Here is a 24,045-nt window from a genome sequence, read left to right on the forward strand (position 1 = left end):
GCCCATCTGTCAGCGCTGACGTGGCATCAAAGTCAACTTCACAGGAGAGCGGACGCCGGTCGCCTCGCCTATCCCCGAGATCTGGGGCGTCAATGGAGTTTCGCCGGCGTTCCACACGGCTGCGACGACCAGACCACATCAGGGCCCTCCCTGACGACCTGCTCCTCCTCGTCCTCGCCCGCCTCCGTTGCGCCCGGGCCGCCGCGCGCACCCGCCTCATCTCGCGTCGGTGGCATGGCCTCGCCGCCCGCCTCCGCGAGATCATCTACCGTGGCGTCGCCCTCCACAGGCTTGAAGCGGCTCGGTCGTGCTCACTGCCTCCGTGCCGAACGCCACCAACGGCTTCGCCGACGTTGAGGTCGGCTCCGTGAGCTCGTACGGGTCGCGGCCGCCGCCGAGCGTCGGCCTGAACGTCACCATCACGCCCAACCGGTCGTCGCCCGGCGTCGACACCAGCCAGCTCGTCGTGCGGATCGAGTACGACGCCCCCGCGCATCGCCTCTCAATCCACGCCCACGACACAGCCGCCAGCGACCCGCCCGTCAACGACACAGCCGCCCTCCTCCTCGACGCGCTGCTCGACCTGGCCGACCGCCTGCCCGCCAAGGCCGCGCTTGTGGGGTTCTACGCCTCCACAGTCCCATGCCGGCGTCCGGCAGGGGCGGCTGCGTCGGGGCCGGTTCGAGGAAGCGGCTGCGCGGTGGCGCGATGCCGGGCCCTCCCTGCTGAGCCCGGTGTAGGGCGGCAGGTTCAGCTGCTGCGCGTGGGCGCGACGCGGGGCCCTCCCTGCTGAGCCCAGTGGCAGCAGCACCATGGCTCCGGCCTCCCTCTCGCCTCCGGTGACGACCGCCGAGGAGCCGGGATGCATAGAAGCTGTTTGTGAAAATGCCAAAGAAAGATAGAGAGAGGAGGAAGAAGAATGACGTGTGGATCCCACCTGTAATAACATTCAACTAAACGGTCAACACGTTTAAATCGTTCTAAACTGGTTATTATCTGAAAGTGGTAGTTTTTAGTCATAAAATTAGAAAATTTTGATAGTTTTCGGTCATTTTTTTAAAGTGGTAGTTCTATGAGACGTAAATCCCTAAAATGGTAGTTTTTTGTCAAACACTCGGCTTAGTTTGAAGTCGACCGTCCGCGCTGCCGCCGCCGTGGTTTCTTCCTCTGCCTCAGACATCTTTCTGACCGATTTGGCTACAGACGTCGAGATGCCGGCCAGCAGCTCGTCGAACTGCTCCTTGCTGACCTGCATCGCCATCTCCTTGGAGATCGATTTGCCTCCGTCGCCTATCTTGGTCTTCGTATGTACCGGGACATGTTCGAATTCCGACATGATGTCGCTAACCGGTCTGTGTAGGGTATCCTCCCCGCAGGACTCAGGATTCTTGTCGGGCTTGCCGGCGATCCTCTCGTGGGTCTCGATTGCGGCGGCATGATCCGCCCGGCCCAGGGACTCGCCGCCACTCCCTCCCGTTTCCATCTCGCCGTCCTCGCCGCCAATCTCGCTCCGGGTCTCCATTAATAGGCTGATCCTCCCGTCGTCCTTCTGCGTCTCGGGATCGGCCTGACGGTCAGTACAACTTTTTTTTAGGGACGCGCTGGTACAAGGCCAGGCCCAGTAACCCGACTGAGCGTCTCCTCCCAGCACAACTATCAAGGCACACCGACTCAAAAAAAACTATCAAGGCACTTGATTCTCAAAAAAAAAAAACTATCAAGGCACACCTCTCAAAAAAAACTATCAAGGCACATTCTTCTCAAAACGAAAAGGCTAGCAAGGCACATTCTGACTTCAAAAAAAAAGCAAGGCACATTCTTCTAAAGACAAAAAATAAAAAAAAAACTAGCAAGGCACTTCCTCGAAAAAAAAGTAGCAATGGATTTTAGAGAAAAAGTGCAACAAACGGTCACCTTTTTTATCGGTGTTTTCAATTCTTTTGGGTGAATACGTATGTTTTGTTAAATAAAATGTCTTTTTGTGAAACATTGTTCATGTGTATTTTAACAACTGTTGTTGTACTCAGGGGGTGTTTGGTTCCAGGGACTTTTTTGTTTTGGGACTAGAAAAAGTTCCTAGCAAACTAAACAGGGTGGGACTTTTTTGGGACTTTTTGCTAAAAGTCCTTAGAAGCACCTCCTTAAAAGTCTTTTTCAAAAAGTCATATGGAAAGTCCTAGGATTAGAGAACCAAACACCACCTCAGATTAAAACAAATTCTTATACACAGTAAAAACAATTCATCATGTATAAAAAATGGTCATCATATTTTTTAAATATAATCATAAAGCATTTTCAATTAGTTTTGTTGCACATTTAAAATTTATTCATTGTGTATTTGAAGATGTTCATCGTGTAATAAATAATGTTCATATGTAATTAAAAAGTGTTAACGTATTATAAAAATGTTCATAAAATTTTAAAAGAGTGTTCACCTATTTTATAAAAAAATCTTGTGTTTGATAAAAAGTGTCCCCCCTTATGTTTAAAAATTCATGTAGTATCAAAAAGTGTCCCCCCTTATGTTTAAAAATTCATGTAGTATCAAAAAGTGTTCATGTTTTATAAAATATTTATATAAATTTAAAAAGTTTCACATGTTTAAAATATTAAGTAATTAAAAAAAACTCAACCTAATATGAATGTTTGTGTATTGTTAATAGTGTTCACACCTTTCGCAAATTTGTTCATGTAGTATTAAGAACGTTTTCACATATTTTTTAAAATGCACGCGTAATTAAAAAATGTTCATGTAATTCTAAAATGTGTTAATGTCTTTTGAAGAAATTCCACATGTTCCAAAACAATGTTCATGTATATATACACAAGTGTGCATGAATTTGGCCCCCTCTTGGTTGCTTGCCATGCGCATTACCTATTGGAGCATTATTTTTGGCACTTCGTGATGTAAAAAGTGATCATGCCTTATCATAGGGACACCTAGTGAAGATGCTATAAGGCCATCTACAATGGAGAGGCTCATGTTTGGCTGGTTATAGAATATTAAAAAAATATCAATTAAGAAAATGGAATACGTAGAGGAGTCTGCTGCCCCAAGGCATGGGTGCTTATTCAGGCGCTAACCGAATTGATTTTTTGGCTAAAGAATGTGCATTGCACTCGCTAGAAAAGTCCATGAAAAAAAAACAGACGCTAAACGACTGGCTTGACATCGATACCAGCCAAAAACACGGGATTGGACGGGATTACATTGAAACGGCCATGAATCAAAGCGCCGCGCCTCGTCTAAGCGCCCGCCTTGTATGTGCCCTATTGCACACCGTATCTTCTATATTTAAATAGCTAGCCCCCATTAATTATTTCTCTCAGCATATAAGCATGTCACATCATCACACAACATGCACGAGAAAAAGGCCCACACTCACTACCATATGTCTCGTAACATGCAAGCATGCCACTTTATCATGAAACCTGCATGAAAAAAGACCTATCTCAACATGTGAATTTCTATTATATTATTTTATTTATATTTAATAAACATTTTACAACCACATAGTAATCAAACATAATAAATTATATACAGTTTCAGTTTTATTTTTTAATATATGTTTCATATAATGAATCACATTGAGATATGTTGTAAAATATTTCCGCAACAACGAGGCTGCAAATGCCTACGCCCCACAAAGTATTCCGTTAAGCGCATGTCCGGCTCACGTGCAGCGTTCCGGGTAGCGCGTTCTGGACGGTGGATCCATCCTCGATCTTCTCGAAGAATCCCGTCTGCATGGAACCGCCAACCCTTCCCACGTGAAAGGGGCCCGGGATCGGTCGGTCGGTCGTCGCGCCTCGCACGCCACTCCACCGCGTGATGCGATGCGACGCGACGCGACGCGGTACGGGCCCGACAGCAAAGCAAGGTAATTACGCGCTGCCCCGAGGGCCTAAGTGTAAGAAAGCCGACGACGAGGCGAGGAGGAGGAGCAGCTTGCGCCCACTATAGAAATCCCTCGCCCTCCGTCTCCGCTCCCCCCAAATCCCCCAAATTTGACCCGTTTCTCCGCCGATTCGCGTCACCCCCCTTTCTGCTCGGGTCGGTGAGTGGCCTCGGCCCCCGGCGGGGATGGGGTACCTGAGCACCGTCATCGGCCACCCCACGGACGGATCGCCCGTCAGCGGCGGCGGCCTCAGGTTGGGAGCCACCCCCGGAATCTCTTTTGCCCTTGTCTCTGCTTGATCTGCTCGAATTGCTCTAGTGGCAGTCCGATTCGTCGTCAATTCGATTCGATTCGGGACGCATGCACGCCCCTGGCTCAGCCTCTGGCGTGCGGTGGTAAATGCAGTAGTTCCCGTCGGTTACTGCGGTTCAGGCACGCAATCCTGCCGTATGGGCGGCCTGGAACATCACACCGATTTAGCGTATCGAGTAGCGGTGATTTCGTTGCCACGAGCGACGAGGTGTTTCCCTTCTCTGTACGTAGCTCATAATCGTTAGGCCACCTGCTGTTGGATAACCAAGGATGGTGTTGTATTGGTCATAAAAAAAATCATGTTTGTGCTTTGGAACTGACAGATTTTGGTTGGGGTTGTGCCTTTTTATTTTTATTTAAACAGGACATTCAACACCTAATTTCGTTCGCCAAGACACCTAACTCATAAGCAGACTGAATAGTTATGCTGGTGAGCTAAGTATATGCCTTGTTGTCTTGAGTAAATCGAGGGTTATTCGGCGCCTAGATCAAATGAATCCCTGGCATTCTGAGTTGGTAAATAAGCCAGGATGTCCTGTTGGGAATGCTAGTGTAAGATTTGAGACAACCCTTGACGATGCCTTTTCTTTCTATTGGTTCAGAATCAGGGGAAGCAGGTTAATGAATGGCACAGACGGTACTGTTACTTGATATTGGTAATCTTAACCGGCACGGCTCAGCTGCACGTAACCACCAGCCACACACAGAGTCATGATAGCCACCTAAGGCTCCTTTTGTAACACGAACATAATACTTGTTTGCATAAATGGTCTAGTCATGTGTAGTATCATCATGCTATGGCAGCTCCTTTAGACAACATTTCATCGTTTGTGGCTCCGCAAGCTAATACTACATGGCATAGGTTCTGTCCTATTGGCTTGGTGCGTTTCAGAACCCCTTCCCGAGTCTGCCCTGCTCTGCTCTGCTTGTCTGATATGTACGTTTTGGCTCGAGGCCATGGCCTCCCCCAAATTTTGCTCAATTCATTAACTAGGCAGGTTGGTTTGGTGGCTGACTGTTGCCGCATAAAACTGCTCAATTATTTGTCCTTCCCAATGCCAACCTCTGATCAGTACAGGTTGGAGGAGCATTTCTGGAATCACATACATATAGCGGTTGCTTCCAAATGAATTTTTCGGTACTAGTACATTTTTGGTAGCAGTTGCTTCCTAGTGAACTGTCGCTAGTATATAACTATTGTATTGGCGCAATCCAGATACATGCAGTGATATGTTTGTATCCACTCTGTGAATGGTACTATGGGATCTCTAGTAATATAGCAACTCCATATTTGTGTTATGTTGTTATCGGCTAAAAGACCGGTTAATTGGGGCTGTTACTGTGTAGTTATTATACCTGTTTGCTCAGCATTTCTCATTTGTTTTTCTGCCAGCCAGAATGGTAGGTTTAGCTATGGTTATGCGAGCTCCCTGGGTAAAAGGGCTTCCATGGAAGACTTTTATGAGACAAGAATTGAAAGTGTTGATGGACAGCTTATTGGTTTATTCGGAGTTTTTGATGGTATGTATCATCTCTCTTCACGTAGTTTTTGTTCATGGCCAATTCTTATTTAAGCTTAGAACTTCGATAAGAGGGCGTTTTCCACATTTGGCACAATGTGCCAAAAGATCACACTTATATTTCTTATGTTGGACTTTAATCTGTCTAATATAGCGTAGCTAGCACCATAAAATTCTCTGCTCTTTCAAATGTATGTTGTTTTTGTGGCTAAAGAAACCATTAATCAAGGGGTTAATGGATAAAAGAACATATAAAATACGCACAGGGGGCACAATGAAGAACATATAAAATACGCACAGGGGGCACAATGAAGAAGTTAAAGTTGAACAAGCCAAATAAATTTGCTATTTTCTTCCAAATCGGGTTGCTAAATGCACAGCTCATTTTTATAGGTCATGGTGGTGCTAAAGTAGCTGAGTATGTCAAACACAACCTCTTCAGCCATCTTCTTAGGCATCCAAAGTTCATGAGTGACACAAAAGTGGCTATAGGTATCTCCTTGTTCTTTTGGTTACTAATCCGCTCGACCACCGAGTTGGGTGAATAAAACTAACATAATCATTGCATGGTATTGCTATCTGCAGATGATTCTTATAAAAGTACCGACAGTGAGTTCTTGGAATCTGACAGTACTCAAAACCAGTGTGGGTCAACAGCATCAACTGCTGTACTTGTTGGTGATCGTCTCTTTGTCGCAAATGTTGGAGACTCCAGGGCTATCATATGCAGGGCAGGAAATGGTAACCAACATTCAATATTTTTATTGCTTTTACTTCATACTTTCTGAGACCATGCATTTTGTTTAAGACTTGTTCAATGAATATGGCAGAATGGACAAACTTGGTCTACTTCCAACCTACTACAAAGTTATATGATTACAATATGGATCAATATTTTTCATTAGTAACTGGGTTTTAAGGTTTTAGTTGATTATGGGACAAATGTGTGTTATGAGGTTGAGAGCACATCATTTACAGACATCTACTCAACAGTATGTTTTCGTGCATGCTTGTAAAAGTTAAGAACATGTTATACGATTATTTTGTATTTGACTGGATGTATGATTATTTTGTTTTTAACGGAGGCCTTTCCTAACTTAAATGCTTGCCTCGTTTTATGAAAGCGCTGTTTTTGCCTGTAGATGCCAGTATTCTTCTTTCACACTAAACTAGTCAATAGGCTAATAGACTCAAGTTATTTTGATGGCAAATCAATGCGATGGGAAGTAAAATAGTGGTAATACTTTTATCAGTTCTTCACTTAATGGGGTGTACTGGTTTTTACAGCTGTACCTGTTTCGAAAGATCACAAGCCTGATCAGACAGATGAGCGGCAACGTATTGAAGAAGCTGGAGGTTTTGTTATGTGGGCAGGTACTGTGCACTGCACTCTCTTCAAATTATCTGGATGGGATATGATTGCCTTTCTAATGATGGTTTTCTGTTCCATAGGGACATGGCGTGTTGGTGGTGTACTTGCTGTTTCTCGCGCTTTTGGTGACAAGCTCTTAAAGCAGTATGTAGTTGTGGATCCAGAGATCCGGGTACGAACTTTTGGGGTGTTTAATGTTTCTCATTTTATTTCTCTCTCTAACTGCATATGCATGTAAGCAGGCATTCATCTTCATGACTCTTTGTGAGTCACTGTACCAATAAAAGAACTACTTACTTCTCTTTCTGCATATGCCGTCTTGAGGGGCTTAAGAAATTTTGTTCTTTATATTCACCTTTATAAATGATGATCGTGTTTAGTAATGCTTTGCTGGGTCATAGGAGGAAATCGTTGATGAGTCCCTGGAGTTTCTCATCCTTGCAAGCGATGGGCTGTGGGATGTGGTCTCTAACGAGGTAATTCAAGAAAACAGAAGGATTTCGATTTCAAGACCTGTGCTATCTTTATCATATATTCCGCGTGCCTGATCTGCCTTCTCTACACAACGTTTCTAATGCAGGAGGCTGTCGATATGACCCGGTCAATACAAGACCCAGAGGAAGCTGCAAAGAGGCTCTTGCAAGAGGCCTACAAGCGGGAGAGCAGCGACAACATAACCTGCGTCGTCGTGCGCTTCTTTCACGGGCAAGGGAGTAGTGGGCCTGCTTAAAGCAGGTGCAAGAGTTACTCTCAACTTCTCAAGTCGACATTGTACTGTGATGACACACGTACATGCCTTGATTGATTCTTAAGGTTTAAACGAAGAGAAACTGGAAGTAGGAAAAGTGTACTCTGATATGAGAACAAAAGTTTAGGAACGAAGTGTGCCCTAGGCCTTAGATTTAACAATAAATTTGCTGGTGATGAACTGATGACCGTTCATCGTGGTTTAGTCGTGGATGGTGTTGGGTCTGATGAGTGTGTTGTATCTTGTTGTGGATTGCCAAACCATTTGTGAGTGTGATGTAATATCCATAACTCTCTCAAGGTAAGCGATTATTGTTGTACTGAAATTGAGCAATGACAAGTATAATTGAGTTGTTAGATGGGTCTTAATTTCGATGTTTTATTGGATTGTGTGTGTGTGTGTGTGTGTGTGGACTCTGGAGACTTAATTCTACTGGAATGTGTTGTGTACATACAAAAACTTTGATGAGTGGCCTTGTACATTGTGTTTTTTTTTTCTGTGGGGAAAATGGGAGCTTTATTCCATGATAATATGATTACAATCTAGTGGCAACAGGTCCTTGATACACGGAGGCCCCCTATGCAACCATGCAGCTAGTCCATACGACTGTAATTAGCCAGTTGATGTGCTATCCTATTTTGACCTCTTCTAAACAAGATGCTAAACCACACACAGAATGGCAGGTTCAGGCTTCAGACCAGTAGAAGATGGCACAGACAACGCCTCCACCATGCATGTCTGAATTTAGTCCTCCCAGGATTGTAGCATGCCTATCTCCTTCAGACGTGTCCTGTATAGTTTCAAAGTTGCTCCCATGGGCGTCATGGTTTTTATCTAGACCAGAAGAAACCTGCATGGAAAAAAGGTTGAGTATCTTTGATCACATAAAGATATTTTTTGAGGATCACAATTAGCATCTTTTTTTTTAAGAATTGACCGCATCGCCATGAATCGCAGGGATCTGTTCAAGCAGATTTATTTTCACAAACAAAAGCAGGCGGAATAAAAGCCGAGGAGTAGTTTTTTTCGATAGTTTTTTATCCACCCCATGCAGTCCCTGCAAATTTCTGAAACGGAAAACTTATGGATTGTGGTCCAATTCTCCGTAAGAACGACATCACAGAGAGGTATAGGAAGTCCATAAAAAACAGAGTTTTTGAAGTGTTCTTAGCAGAAAGAAGAAGAAAATGAGTGTGTGCATGGAGAACTCAGTCCACATCACGATTTCTGATCATCAAGGCATAGTGAGCCATGTTAGGTTCGGCGAGCGAGCCTTCGTTTGTTTCCATCATCGTCCTCCAAACCAAACCAAGCCAAAAACCACACGAAAATACCACCATCACTAACCGAACTTAGCAACAGCAAATTGGCAACTCAAAACAGACGATATCTATATATACTAAGGGTCCATGCGATTGAAACTCATGCGATCGGACCAAAAACACAAGCGAATGCAGAAGAGGAGGAGGAGGAAGGAGAGCTTGCAAGAAGCTATGGCACGGGGAGGGAAGGCTACTGGATCGGATAAACTAACGAGGCTTCATGGACTGCAGTGTGTGAGTGAGCTGCGGGTGCACAGGGAGAAGCGCAAGGGGCGGTTTTTATAGGCAACAAGAGCCAATGGTAAGTGTTCTTGGCGCCCACGGTGTCGCGTGTGGTAGGTGTCCTGCTGAATGATGGTGATGGGGCTCTTCTTTCTGCTGCTTTGGAGGATAAACTATAGAAAACATGCCGGATAACCTTAATTAAATGGCATGATCGCAAAGGCTGAGCTTGTTAACTGCTCCACGCGCTGCGCAAGCATAGTGTTGATTTGTCTAATACGGCCCGTACGGTTTGAAGTTTGAATGCATCGATTGTTTTTCACCGGCTTCCGTGCCTTCTTTAAACTATTATTACTCCCTCTGTTCCTAAATATAAGTCTTTGTAGAGATCACTATGGACCACATGTAGATATATGCAGATGCATTTTAAAGTCTAGATTCACTCATTTTGCTTCGTATATAGTTCATGATGGAATCTCTACAAAGACTTGTATTTAGAAACGGAGGAAGTAATTCAATTCTGAACTGGCCCTCGTATTGTTTCGCCTTTCCCATCATGCCCAACTTCACCAGCCTGGTTCGGTTTAAGGAAGACATGTTTGAAAAAGGAGTAATGCGAGGATCTCCCAATGAAATTAACGGGATGGCTGGCATGTAGCTAGCTTCAGGATTGGAAATAGGTGAAGGAAAGGCCCACCCCATGAAATCCAGAGGGAGAGAGAATTACTAGCCCCGTCCCGTAATATAAGAGCGTTTTTTACATTAGTATATTTCAAAAACATTCTTATATTATGGAATGAAGGGAGTAATTAGGAAGGAGTCCGTAAAACATCAGTAATTTCCCATGAATTTAGGTCCAACTGCGTTGGCGCTACCCTTGAAACCAGCCAGCTCTCGAAGAAAGCGTAATCTCACGAGGCAGCACAGTATCCGCCAACCAAGAGGCAACACGGCATAACGCTTCACGTTTCCGCAATCCCCGTCGCCGCGCAGCCTCCGCCAGGAGCCGTCGCGAGACGCCGGGAATGGGGAATCCCGACGGGGCGAGGAAGAAGAAGAGGAGGAAGAGAAGCGGCGGCGAGGCGGCCGCCTCGTTCGACCGCGACGTCTTCCCCATCCTCCTCGCGGCCGTCGCGCCAGCCACCGGGCCGAACCAACGCGCCTCCTCCGCCGCCACCGCCGCGCGCCTCCTGCGCCGCCTTCTCCCCCGCTCGCCGCCGCCGCCGCCGCTATCCCCTCTCCCCGGACCCCTGGTCGCGCTCCTACCGCTCCTCCTCACCTCCAGGTACCGAAAGGGGAGCCCTCTCCTTTTTTTTTCTGTTCTCGCAGCAATGCACTCTCGGTCTTAGCCTGCTCAGTTAATTTGTTTTCCGATTTGTGATGCAGCTCGCATTCCGTGGCCGCGCTGAGCTGCGAGGTGATGGGCGCGGCGGCGCTGCAGTCCATGGAGGCCGGCGAGGCGCTGGCATCCGACGGCGGGATCGCCAGTGGCTTGGCGCGGGCATTGGGGAGTGGCAGCCAGCGAGTGGCCGAGGCTGCCTGCAATGCCGTGATGGACCTCTCGGCGTCTTCAATTGGCAGGGAGCACCTCTCGGGCTCACCTGTTCTGCCGAGGCTATTGTGAGCATCCAACCTGCTGTTCTAGGTTAAAGCATAACATAGCTTCTAGTTTGTCTGATTGCTATGAATCGTCTTCCAGAGATCCAGTGAAAAGTGATTTAAATTGTAGTATATCCTTGAATTTTCGTTGTGTTCATGCATTACCCTGTTTTCCCACTGAAGATTTTGAATATGTGGAAGTGCGAATAAACTCCAGAAGGGTGAAAACCAACCTTCATCTTCACTACTTAAGCTATCTGTACATTAAGCGACTGCAGTGATTTGGCATAAAACCATGCAGCCAGCAATTATTGTCATATGATAATCTAACTCTGCATTTTCTGACTATATCTAGAAGCCTAGCATTGCAGTCTGTTTTAATGGTGAAAGAGATACTATTTTGCTTGTACTTCCTGAATATCTCCAGTCAGTGGAATTGATTTCCTTTAGGTATCTATTTTCTCAGGTAGAATCTATTTCTGGGGCTGTCGGTGGCGGGAGCACCGGGTGCCAAGCAAGGGTTTCAGAGCCAAGTAAATGTTTGAACTTGATCATTGACACAGTGGTGCTCATGGTGAACTCCTGTAAAGTCGACAAGTTACACAATCTTCAACAGGAGCTAGTTAGAAAAGTTATGCATTTGTTGTATGAAGTATGGAGCAAAGTTAGACTCTTACAGTCATCAGCTGACTGCAGCAACGGGAAGGATCAACTTCAAAGCAGACCATATGAGATATCTGAAGCTATTTTTAGGCTTTCGATGGATCTTGCTTATCCAGCCCACCTGGAACCTGATGAAGTCAGAAAAAGCTTTTTTGGACAAACGGAATCTGACTTTGAAAAGTTTGCCCTGATGTACTGGGAAAACTCACCTTATTTGTACAGGAAGAAACAAAGTGGTCTGGAGGGGGATGCTGTGTTCACTGCATTGCATAACGCTTTTGATCTTAGAACACCTGATGCTATCATTGAGTCATTCATACAGGACCTTGTTTCTTGCCCTGCTATTGCTTCGGATGAACTCAACATAAATTCCTTTCTCGATGAGGTTCATGATTCCTTGGGTGCTGCTGTGAAGTATAGGCAAGATGTAAGAGTCGTGAGAACACCAGATCAGACCTCAACAGGATCTGGGATAGAGGAGCATTTCTTTGATGATGGAACGGTCTTCCCAGATGCAACTGCATTTGTTGAAAAATGTAAGGGCGCAATCAGGAATGGTTTCTCAATCGCCTTGCGTGGCATGGAGTTCCGGTCTGAAAAGGTTGCTGCTATAGCTTCTGCTCTAGCTGATCTATTTGGTCAGCCTTCTGTAGGGGCCAACATATACTACTCACCCCCAAGATCTCAAGGTCTGGCCCGGCACTATGATGACCACTGTGTGCTTGTTTGGCAACTACTTGGACGCAAGAAATGGAAGATTTGGCCCAATACAAAGTCAATTCTGCCTAGATTATATGAACCTTTTCACTCTTTAGATGGCTTGGTGGATGATCGTGGTGGAAGGGTGGAAGTTTTACGTGAAGGAGACATAATGTATGTTCCTAGAGGCCATGTGCACGAGGCTTGCACTGACATTGACGAAGGTGAATCTGAAGTCAATGCATCCGCCAATTACTCGCTCCATTTGACCCTTGCCATCGAGGTCGAGCTACCCTTTGAGTGAGTATTCTTCCTGTCTAAAATATAAAAGGCATTCCTGGCTTGCATGTCTAGAGGTTCTGTTTCTGACCATTTCTCTACCTTTGTTACAGGTGGGAAGGGTTCACACACATTGCTCTTCACTGCTGGTTGGAGGAGCAGAAACTTGTGGGGAGCTCTGGATCTGTCGAGTCCAGGATGGAAGAACAAGCTCCATTGTTTGCTCTCCTGCTGCATGTGGCCATCAGGTTGCTCTCGGACAAGGATCCTACACTCAGGAAGACGTGCATGGTTGCGGCAAAGCTCCCATCATCCATTAAATCTGTCCGAAGCAGCCATAGGTCAATCTTCGACGAGATACTCGACAACATCGACAGGAACTGCGGCTTTGAGGATGCGCTGAGGTCGGTTGAGCTCGCGGTCAAGGAGAGGAACGATGAGCCGTTCCAGTGGATGTGCTGGCTCCGGCATCTCCCACAGCAGCAGCAGCAGCACGGTCGCAGCAGCAGGATCGACTTCTGCGACGTCCTGGGGCCCTTGGAAGAGCTTCTTGACATGTTCAGCTCCGATCGTGAGCGAGCCTCAGCCGATTTCGCCGATTTCAAGTCAAGGTTCTGTAGGCGTGCCATGTACGACGACGCTTGCAGCGAGTTCGAGGCGCTGCTCGTTTTGTATCGGGCGGGTCGGACGCGGTACACCAAGGGCATGCTTGCGTTGCACGGGAAGCATGGAGGGTGACTGCTCCAGAGTTCCCCCCCATTTTTGCCGAACAGTTTGTCCTGTACACACACTGCGAAGGCGGTGACCGTTGCATCACTGGTTGTTAACTCGGTCGTGCAACCTGGAGTAGTTTGTGGTTTCCACTTTTGCCGTTCTACGACGTAGGATAAACTCGCCTGCTAGGCTACTAGTGTGGTTGCACTTGCACAAGAAGGCAGGGCCAAAAGTACAGGCAGCCCATGTGTGCTACCGCTGCTGCTGGGCGCTGTCACAGTGTCACTGCTAGTCCGTCCGTCCCCGGCACCGGGCAGCCCGACTGGAAGTGGACCAAGCTAGGGTGCCCCCATGACAGGCCACCCGGCGCAAAGACATGCTGCACCTGACAAAGGGGATGAAGGGATGACAGTCCATCCATCCATCCATCATCCTATATGGCTACACCCCCAATTATTGCCCCCGGGGTCAATGAGACACGCACGCCGCACAGCACATAGTTTGCTTGCGTTGCGGTGCAGTGCAGGTCTTGCTCCGCTCTGATGCATCTGCCTGGGTTTGGTTGGAGAGGTCGCTTGGGCTGGGGCGGGAGACGGACGTGACAAGGAGAGGCAGCCGCATCTTTCATTTCATATCCGGAGCCAGAGGGAAGGAACATTGTAAACTCTATCCGAGATGTGTGTGCCTTCTTTGGGCAGACGGCGCTTGGTTTCTGGCCCGGTTTGCCTCCGGTGCGGCTGCAAGGGGCGCCTCAAATCTCGTCCACCCAGAGCCCTATCGCCTAATCAAGAGCCAGATGCCACTGCCCGCGCCGCGGCCACTAGAATCTCCCCCGCAATCTAAATTACTTGTACCACCGGCCTCCGCTCCCATAAATAATATTTCCAGCGCGATCTCGCAAGGTCGCCTCCCCTTCCCTCCATCCTCTCCTCCCTCGTCTCGTCCGCGTCCTTGTCCGTCTCTCTGGTGAGTGCCGCGGACTCCTCGATGCAATGCTTCTTGGAGCACCCGGCTTCTTCAATCTCTGTTGCGTTCATTCGCTGATCGACGGCAATGGCGCTGCTTTGGTTTGGTTGATCAGCTAGCGCTGAAGGGGAAGGCGGCGACGGAGTAAGTAAGTAAGTAGCGGCGATGGCGCAGGCGGTGGTGCCGGCGATGCAGTGCCAGGTGGGCGTGCGGGGCAGGTCGGCCGTCCCGGCGAGGCAGCCCGCGGGCAGGGTGTGGGGCGTCAGGAGGACCGCCCGCGCCACCTCCGGCTTCAAGGTGCTGGCCCTCGGCCCGGAGACCACCGGCGTCATCCAGAGGATGCAGCAGCTGCTCGACATGGACACCACGCCCTTCACCGACAAGATCATCGCCGAGTACATCTGGTACGCGCGCACTGCTACGCGCCCTTCGCCGCAAATGTCGCCGCTGTTTTCTCGTCAGGCGCATCAATCTTCGCTTCCATAGATTGATTGATTGACTTCCATGAGAGCACAGTGGTACTACTGTGGTAGTAGCACCTTGGGATAGGCCAAGACGGCACTTTCACGGGATTACACTAGATTAGATTAGATTAGCACGGAGGGAGCAGTGCAGTGCGGATTTGCACCCTTAAAGTCGATACTCACTGCTAATATTAGGAAAAGCTTTCAAGGCCTGGTGGGTGATTTGTGACGACTCACTCACTGCTTTTGCCTTTTTAGTTCCGGCACTTGAATAAGATGCAGGGGACTGGACACCCCACTTTTGGGGTGCAACCAGGAGTCGATCCTGTCATGGCATGGCATGCACCACTATTATGTTTCTAGTAGCATTTTACTGTTAACAAAACTGACCTTTTCTCTTTTCTTTCTCTCTTCGCATTCTGCAGGGTTGGAGGATCTGGAATTGACCTCAGAAGCAAATCAAGGGTACGCGTTCGATAGCGTGATGGTCATCACAGTTATCGATGTTTCCTTGCATACATACTTTGTACTCGCTCTGTAGCGTTCTTATAGGGATGAGCAGCCATCATTTTCTCCAGAAGTTTTAGGGGATGAGCAGTTCACTGCGGAGTACTGTTTGCTCTACTTTCTATTTTTGCTGCTGACAAGAAAATGCAATGCTACTGTTTCAGACGATTTCGAAGCCAGTGGAGGACCCGTCAGAGCTACCCAAATGGAATTATGACGGATCGAGCACCGGGCAGGCTCCTGGAGAAGACAGTGAAGTCATTCTATAGTAAGGGGGAAATTGCTGTCCATGTGTTCTTCAGCCTTGCACATACAGAGTATTCTGGATTTTGGCTTTTGCTAACTCTGTTCATGTTTTTCTGTCCTGCTTTCAGCCCACAGGCCATATTCAAGGACCCATTCCGAGGAGGCAACAACATCCTGGTACCTTTCATCTGGACGTGCTTTATGCTAATCATGAATAAATGATTAATAGTAGTGGTCACTTTTACTGGTTACATGTGTATTTTGGCATGTTAGTTAATACGGGATTTGGTTTTTTCAGGTTATCTGTGACACCTACACGCCACAAGGGGAACCCATCCCTACTAACAAGCGACACATGGCTGCACAAATCTTCAGTGACCCCAAGGTCACTGCACAAGTGCCATGGTAACTAGTGCATTTGAGAACCTCTGCCTATATAAAAGCCTGCTATTGTTTGCACACGAAGTTGAAACATTTGCTTTTCTAGGTTTGGAATCGAACAGGAGTACACTCTGATGCAGAGGGATGTGAACTGGCCTCTTGGCTGGCCTGTTGGAGGGTACCCTGGCCCCCAGGTACTGCATCAAGAGGCTTGATTTACCAGATGACAATTAATCTCAGGCTAACTGAAATATACACTTCATTAAACACAACCGAGTAGTAATATTTGTGCTGAAATGTTGCAGGGTCCATACTACTGCGCCGTAGGATCAGACAAGTCATTTGGCCGTGACATATCCGATGCTCACTACAAGGCCTGCCTTTACGCGGGAATTGAAATCAGTGGAACAAACGGGGAGGTCATGCCTGGTCAGGTATGCCTCCGTATTTATATGGGTGCATGTATTATTCTTGTTATGTGTGAATCAGTGTGATGTTTTTGACCTCTTCTTTTAAAAGAAAATCGAACTGTTTAATAAGTGAAAATTCACAACCTGTATTCATGCAGTGGGAGTACCAGGTTGGACCTAGCGTTGGTATTGATGCGGGAGACCACATATGGGCTTCAAGATACATTCTCGAGGTACTTCGAACAATTATCCATTGTTCCGTGATGGCCTGATATCATAGAACTTTGGTTTTTTTTGCTCTTATTTATGAGAATATGGTTAAAAAGTCGACTGGTTTGTTACATTATCGTAGACTCGGTAGGTGCATGTGCTGTGAGTTTATGATTTATTCTGACACCCTGAAGAATTCCCTTCTTAAATACCATAAAACCAGTTTTCACTAAAACATCAGATCCGATAACTGACCAAGTGATCATCCTTTTGCTGTTATCAATTTTCCCATTGGTAAGCACTTCTAATTATCATCCTACTCACTGTAATCAGAGAATCACGGAGCAAGCTGGTGTGGTGCTCACCCTTGACCCAAAACCAATCCAGGTATATTCCTATAAGATGTTTGTAGCAATTTATATATTAGAACTTGGTAATCTGAAGATTGATCTTATGTAGGGTGACTGGAATGGAGCTGGCTGCCACACAAATTACAGGTTCCACTTTTTTCTGTTAATATTTATTTATCCTGCATAACTTCTACAATTATATCTTGCCGTGTGTATTTTTTTTGAGAAACCTGTATATATTAAATAAACATCAGAAAACCTATTATAGCTGTATTGAAGTAAATACAATGGAGATTTTGTGGGAAGAAAACATATGCTGATACTAACAGACAATGTTCCTTCAAATACTAAGGTATTTCAAACAGGGCCTGAATGTGCAGTGTTGATTATTTTTTAAATTGTTATCAACTGTTATTCAGAATAGACATGTATTTACTACACTTCATTTCTAACTTATGGAGTAGTTTTCTCAATTGGTTGATACAGCTTGTCCTTAATTTGCGAGTGAGAAACAACAATCTTTTCTTGTTGTTGCAAATGTAGTACACTGAGCATGCGCGAAGATGGAGGTTTCGACGTGATCAAGAAGGCAATCCTGAACCTTTCACTTCGCCATGACTTGCACATAGCCGCATATGGTGAAGGAAACGAGCGGAGGTTGACAGGGCTACACGAGACAGCTAGCATTTCAGACTTCTCATGGGTATGGGTGGAGCAAACCTTTTCTTTCTATATTAGTTGTGTTTTCCTTCCTGTTTATTTACATGGTGTGCTAATCAAAACACTTTGTTTATCAGGGTGTTGCGAACCGTGGCTGCTCTATTCGTGTGGGCCGAGAGACCGAGGCAAAGGGCAAAGGTATTTGCTCCCCCTTGTTCTGCAAAACTAATTGCAATGGTTGGGAATGCAGAAAAAGAATTATGATGTCCCAAATAAAACTCAAGTACATTGGGCAAGCCTAATTCTTGCGGAGCAGAAAAGGAATTATGACAACCCAAATAAAATTCAAATAAACCTCTTGCATATATTATACTGGTAGTCTGCTGGCACCTATGTGCCGTAGCTTGGTAATCTGCATCTTTGAACTGTAAACGATACCTTGTTGCCCAACAGGATACCTGGAGGACCGTCGCCCGGCGTCGAACATGGACCCGTACACCGTGACGGCGCTGCTGGCCGAGACCACGATCCTGTGGGAGCCGACCCTCGAGGCGGAGGCCCTCGCTGCCAAGAAGCTGGCGCTGAAGGTATGAAGGACCTGAAAAGGCCGAATTCTTCTGGGGAAAAGAAAATAAATCGGCGGTGGCGAGACCGTTCGTCCGTCGTCCATTCTTGTTGATCCTGTGGTTTCGTCGGGGCACTGTCTGTACAAAATCTTCACGGTTTGTAGAACCGCTCCGCATGTTTTTTCGCTTGAACTGAGTCCATTTGATCTGTTGGGTCTGTACAATTGTTGGGTCTGTACAATCACTGTACCTGAGTCCATTCGGAGAACTACGTTTGGTGCGCAGCCTTTGGGCCCGGCGTGTCTGCTCAATTGGTGCGCAGCCTTTGGGCCTGTCTGCTCAATTGATTTTTGTTCTTTCAACTTGGCCTGTCTGCTCAATTGGTGCGCAGCCTTTGGGCCTGGCGTGTGCGCTTGTCGCAGGCGTATCGGTTTTCGGCCATCTTGATAGTTCTTTCTGAGTGTTGTCTGATATCCACGATCTCTCTTGATCCGTGAATCAATACAGAAATCAATGGGCTCTGACCAAGTTAGCTTATCTTCTTCTTAATGAAAAGACAGAGCTCTTGCCTGTTGCTCGAAAGGAAAACTTGGGCCGTTTGTAGATCTCAGTGTCCCCAGGCTGCCAGACGCCGCTATGACCACTGTGGAGGAGGGCGCTCCGTTTGCAGATGGTCGCTCTGTTGCCGGACTGCCCTCTCTTTCTCTGTCTCTCAGCTCGAGCACAGTCTGAAGAAATGAGACAAGGAATCGTGTAGCACAAAGTTCTGCTGCTTTCCTGTTCTTCTTTTCCTTTTATTCAGTAAAACAGATCGTGCCGTGCTGCTGCATAGCTTGCAGCTGACTCCACAATGCCTGTGCCATCCCACGGACGAAGTCGTGCAGCTGGCCTGCTCCCTGAACGCACGGAGCGCACAGCGAGCGTGCCCTGCTGCAGATACTGAACTTGATAGAAAAGTAGTGAAGAAGCTGCTATCTGAAACGCCTACTGATTTTGGCTGCCATGGCTCCCAGGTTTCCCACCCGTGCACACTTCACCGTGCTTTGCCCTATGTATGTGGAGTGCCTGTGCCGTGCGTTCTGCGTTTGGTGGTGTTGAACCTGCTGGGTGCACGGTGCACCCCACGGATCATCGAGTGCCGCCCGGAGCCAACCCCCAACAAACAGCTACTGAATCAACAAAGGCACAAGTAATTTTCCGATAAAGGGTGTATTTTATTAATTTGAAATGAAGCATCAAGGGGATACAAGCACAATGAGTACACACCCATCCCGGCCTCAAGCAACAAAGGCACAACTATGTATCTCGATTTTTCTTTTTAACGAAGATCCATATAAAATCGTGGACTTGGCATCTTTTACAGAGACGGCGAGGAGCTCCCGATACCCCAATTCCGTGAAACCGGCCTACTTACTTTGCTAAAGGCACAAAGAACTGGAAACTGAACCGGACAAGATTACACACGAGCTGAATAATATCCGGAGGCGGAAGGCCTATGGCCTGGGGTGCTTTTTGTGCGCCGGCGGGGAGCTGTGGCCGTGCATGGCCACGCCGCTGTAGTCCGCGCTGGAGATCAGCCCTTCCGTCGCAACCGCCTCCTCGTCCTCGTTCCTCCAGCCCGCCTTCCTCCTCTCTTCAACACTCTCCACTCCCATAGGCACAACCTGCACTTGTGCTTCGTCGTCAAAAAACTCTGATGGTGCCATACATTTTCTTCTGAACAAAACAAATTTCTTCTGAGCAGAAAATGGTGCGTGCTTCGTTCAGAGACAGGCACACAGCTGAATAACAGCTGCAGAGTCTCTGCTCAAATTACACGGGAAACTCTGTTTTGGGGTCTCTGAATTTCTTGGTGGGGGCAAAATGAACTGACCTCATGCTGCTCCTCGTGGTCGCCTTCACGCCGGTAATGGTGGTGGTGTGCCGGTTCCTCTCTGCCTCTGCGACCTAGAACACGACCTTGTAGACTGTCCGGGGAGGGGTGCTGAAGAGAAGATCTGGAGGAGGCATCGTCCGCGAGAGTGGCTAGAAGAAGGCTTGAAACACACACTACGGTGAGCAGCTTTTCCATGGTGGTGGTGCCTGTGGCAGCTGACAATAATGGAGAGGAGGAAGCTCTTGTAGAACGCTCTCTCATCGGTGTCTTTACCAGACACACATCGGCGAGGGTTGCACAAAATGCATAATGGCACCTCGGCTTAGGCATATTTGCAAACTAGGCCCCATTTGAAGAAAAAATGTCGTAATCGGCTTGGAGTCGGCATGACATTGTCGATAACAGTCAAAAAGTATTCCTTGTCCCTAAGGATTAGGGATGGAATTTGAGCTGAGTCGAGCCGGCTCGTTTCGTTAACGAGGTAGCTCGACTCGACTCGTTACTATAACGAGGTCAAATCCAAGATTGGCTCGACTTGTATAACTCGCAAGCTGGCTCGTTTAGCTTGTTATAAGCTTGTTAAAGATACGAACAAAAAATCTTACAAATATGATAAAAACGATTACTTGGGAATGTAACATGTACATGTTGAGCATGTACAATGTTCATAAACAATTGTAAGTATGTACGAGCTTCGGTAACATCAACAAGTCAGACAGAAGAATGCAAGCATAGATCAGTAGTAGAGGAACTAAAGGAAGATAAGGAGGAGATGAGCAGTGTTGCCGGGGAGTGTCCGACGCACGCACCTCAGAAGCGCAGGCCGCTGGCCGAAGAGGTGGGGTTGCGGCATACACACGGTACCGCCGCCATCGCGTTTCACAGGTAAAAGAAACAGAGAAGACAAGAGGGGAATCGGTCATCTATAACTTCACTGGGGATGGAAGGAGAGAAATAGTCGCGTGCGATGTATGAGTCTCTCGGCCGGTTGAGCCTTGTGTTGTGCGCCTAGGACGCAGGGAGTTGAGTGGCTGATCTTTTGTACCGAGTCTAACGAGTTACATGAGTACTCGTGAAATTGGCTCGTTTAACTCGGTCTATAAACGATCTTAAACTAAAGGTTGGCTCGACTAGTTATTATTTGAGTTCGAGAGGATTCGAGCCAAGGCGCGAGCTACTTGCTTAGCTCGCAAGCTTCGAGCCTTTTTCCTAGGGCTGCTTAAGATCAACGCCCCACCTTGGAACCGCAGTTGTAGTGGTTGGACTCTTGAATTGATCTAAAGTGCCTGAAACATATCCCGCCTTTTGTGCACGTACAAACAAGAAACCCTATTCTCTCCCTTACCCCCTCCCCCCAAAGGAGACAACGAGGAATCTACGCCAGATCTCTGTCGACTCTGTCCCGATGCACAAATTTGAGGAGGATCGAGGCTCTGAATACCAGCTCGAAGATGAATCGCCACCATCTGTCCGAGCGCCGCTCCCCCGAGGACCAAAAGACCCTAACCTAAACTACTAGCTAGAATCGAGGCACCGTGATTCTCCTACCCGCCACCAGCCATAGGAGCGGCAGGTTAGGGGGGTGGCGAATCTATGGTCTAATCAATGGAGCTTGGAGGGGAGGAAAATGTTGGCCTAAGCACCTACGCGCGAGGGAAAGCAAAATATTGTATGATCACCTCTGGGTGAGAATACACATATTTCAACATTGAGAAGTTACATGTGGTATATGGTGCGGTGGAGTTGCAGATGGAGCTGTAGTAATCCATGAATATTTGTACAAGAAAATAGGTGGGGAAAACTTAGAAAAATGGAAGGTATGATAGTTAGTTGTAAGTTTATTTTTGAAGGTTGGGCATCAAACACTGATGGAGATAGTTAGTTAAGTTTTCAAACACTCTTGATTAGGGGTGACATTTATGGTTCATCCATTCCCATGATCCCTTTTGTGTACCACTTCATGTGGACTATAATCAATAAAGCTTAGCTATAGCCCTAAAAAAAGATATCCGGTAACTGCGCAGGGCCCTGATATCGAAACACATTAGTACTACTTCCTCCATCCATATATATAGGGACTAAGGGCATCTCCAAGGTAGACCCGCAAACTGCCCACATCCGTCCGGACCACGGGAGCCATCCAACGCGGGTCTGCATCGGTCCGGACGCAGTTTCTCCTGCAAAATGGAGACAAAAGTGGGGAAGCTTTGCGGGAGTCCGGACTCGCGAGACATAGGAATCCGACACCCCAGGCCCACCAAAAACCCTTCCCGGACCCCACGACTCCATCCTCCCCATTTTCTATCCTTCGTTCTTTCTCTTTTGCGCCGCCGTCACTCCACCACCCCGGCCACTATGCCACACCCTTGCCAGAAATCTGTGTCTCCGTCACCTCTAGCGCTCCATCAGGGCTCTTGCCACTTCTCCTCCGTCTCCGTTCAACCCCCTGTCTTCTAACCGCCCCCAGGTACCATCCTCTACCGTGCTCGGCAACTGTTTGATGAATCGCCGGAGCTGAAAACAATTGTCCCTTAATGAATTCCGATTTGGAGTACATATACGAGCATTATGTTGAGTAGTACTCCGATGAGATGGCGATGATGCAGGCAGTCCTTGAAGATGCCGAGCGTGCGAAGGAGCATGTTCTCAATTTCAAGGGTTTGATCAAGGGTCATCGAGTGCTCAACCGCAATAGGGCGTGTGGGCATTTGACACTTATGGTTGACTACTTTGCCCCCGATACACTATTTGTTGACCATTTTCGTCAGAGTTTTTGGATGCGCAAGACTGTCTTCGATCGTTTGTACCATGGTGTCTGGTCCTACGATGACTACTTCATCCTAAAGGATGTCGTGGGAACAATTGGCTTCTCTAGTTACAAGAAGAGCACAACTACACTCCGGATGCTTGCATATGGTATGGCCGCTGATTCATGGGACGAGTACCTACGGATGTCTGAGAGCACATGGGGAGATGTTGTCGGTGTCAAAACCGGCGGATCTGGGGTAGGGGGTCTCGAACTGTGCGTCTAAGGTCGATGGTAACAGGAGACAGGGGACACGATATTTACCCAGGTTCAGGCCCTCTCTATGGAGGTAATACCCTACTTCCTGCTTGATTGATCTTGATGAATACAAGAGTTGATCTACCACGAGATCGTAATGGTTAAATCCTAGAAGTCTAGCTTGTATGATTGTCATAATAATCTATCGACTAGCCTGGCCTTGGCTTATATAATGCACCAGAGGCTTAGGATAACAAGAGTCCTAGCCGAATACGTTGGTGGAGAGGAGTCCTTGTCTTGATCACCAAGTCTTGTGGAATACTCCTTGTATGCGGCATGGGCTGCCCGAAGTGGCCCATGAGTGAAACGCCATGGGGGTCCTCGGCCCGATCCACCTGGTCAGGACAGGATGTGGTGAGTACCCCCTAGTCCGACACCGTCAGTAGCCCCCTGAACCGGTCTTCAAGTTGGGGACGCTCCTCGATCCTTCCGAACTGTTCTTCATCTTCGGTCGTCGGTCTTGAAAACTGGTTCAACAAATCTTCTCGTCTTCGATCTTGAGGATCGCCGAAGTGAATCCGAAGTGTTTACACATCGGGTATCTGAGGAGCCCCTTTAAGTTCTCGGCCTTTATCAATGCCTTAGGATTATTTTTCACGCCACACGTCGGGTTTGAAGTTGTTCCCGTGCGGCGGTGTCCTCTTGCATCCGAGCTCCAACGTCGGACTGCATTCGAGATATCTTTTGCAGCCGAGCACCAATGCTGGACTATATCCGAGCTCCAATGCCAGACTATATCCGATGTGTCATAGATGACCTTGGCTTGAAAAATTTTGAAGGAGGTTATCCGAGTTTAACGCTGAAAAGTTCTCTATGGAACGAGCCATTCGAATCCGGGCTTTATGCCGGACCACTTCCGAGCTCCAACGATGGTCAGCGTCCGAGGTGTCGTAAACTACCTTGGTCTTTTAAAAGATTGAACGAATTCAGCCGAGCTTAATGCCGGAAATGCCCTCTATGGAGCCATCCACTGGCGCCCGAGCTTTTATGTCGGAC

At 47.4% G+C, this 24,045-nt stretch overlaps 4 protein-coding genes across 4 annotated transcripts; 3 read left to right on the top strand and 1 right to left on the bottom strand.

Annotated features, from left to right (window-relative positions):
* Positions 1-3,901: 3,901 nt before the first annotated feature.
* Positions 3,902-8,207, top strand: LOC125540062 (probable protein phosphatase 2C 45). The gene is made up of 8 exons (XM_048703638.1): positions 3,902-4,152; positions 5,605-5,732; positions 6,125-6,223; positions 6,317-6,472; positions 7,019-7,105; positions 7,184-7,275; positions 7,505-7,579; positions 7,684-8,207. The coding sequence occupies exons 1-8, from the start codon at positions 4,085-4,087 to the stop codon at positions 7,831-7,833; spliced, it is 855 nt and encodes a 284-aa protein (XP_048559595.1). The 5' UTR covers positions 3,902-4,084; the 3' UTR covers positions 7,834-8,207.
* Positions 8,208-10,324: 2,117 nt separating this feature from the next.
* On the top strand, positions 10,325-13,502 carry LOC125540063. Its single transcript, XM_048703639.1, has 4 exons — positions 10,325-10,680; positions 10,782-11,015; positions 11,445-12,656; positions 12,749-13,502. Exons 1-4 carry the CDS (start codon positions 10,421-10,423, stop codon positions 13,371-13,373), a joined length of 2,331 nt encoding a protein of 776 aa, XP_048559596.1. The 5' UTR covers positions 10,325-10,420; the 3' UTR covers positions 13,374-13,502.
* Positions 13,503-14,012: 510 nt separating this feature from the next.
* Positions 14,013-18,471, top strand: LOC125540064 (glutamine synthetase leaf isozyme, chloroplastic). Its single transcript, XM_048703640.1, has 14 exons — positions 14,013-14,315; positions 14,431-14,719; positions 15,205-15,244; positions 15,451-15,554; positions 15,661-15,709; positions 15,831-15,937; positions 16,020-16,107; positions 16,219-16,347; positions 16,482-16,556; positions 16,867-16,920; positions 16,993-17,030; positions 17,427-17,586; positions 17,681-17,741; positions 17,997-18,471. The coding sequence occupies exons 2-14, from the start codon at positions 14,481-14,483 to the stop codon at positions 18,134-18,136; spliced, it is 1,284 nt and encodes a 427-aa protein (XP_048559597.1). The 5' UTR covers positions 14,013-14,315; positions 14,431-14,480; the 3' UTR covers positions 18,137-18,471.
* Positions 18,472-19,302: 831 nt separating this feature from the next.
* LOC125540065 lies at positions 19,303-20,231 on the bottom strand. The gene is made up of 2 exons (XM_048703641.1): positions 19,983-20,231; positions 19,303-19,773 (listed from the first exon to the last, which is right to left on the bottom strand). Exons 1-2 carry the CDS (start codon positions 20,178-20,180, stop codon positions 19,603-19,605), a joined length of 369 nt encoding a protein of 122 aa, XP_048559598.1. The 5' UTR covers positions 20,181-20,231; the 3' UTR covers positions 19,303-19,602.
* Positions 20,232-24,045: the final 3,814 nt, after the last annotated feature.

The sequence above is a fragment of the Triticum urartu genome, chromosome 2 (genome assembly GCF_003073215.2).
Source record: "Triticum urartu cultivar G1812 chromosome 2, Tu2.1, whole genome shotgun sequence".
NCBI lineage: Eukaryota > Viridiplantae > Streptophyta > Magnoliopsida > Poales > Poaceae > Triticum > Triticum urartu.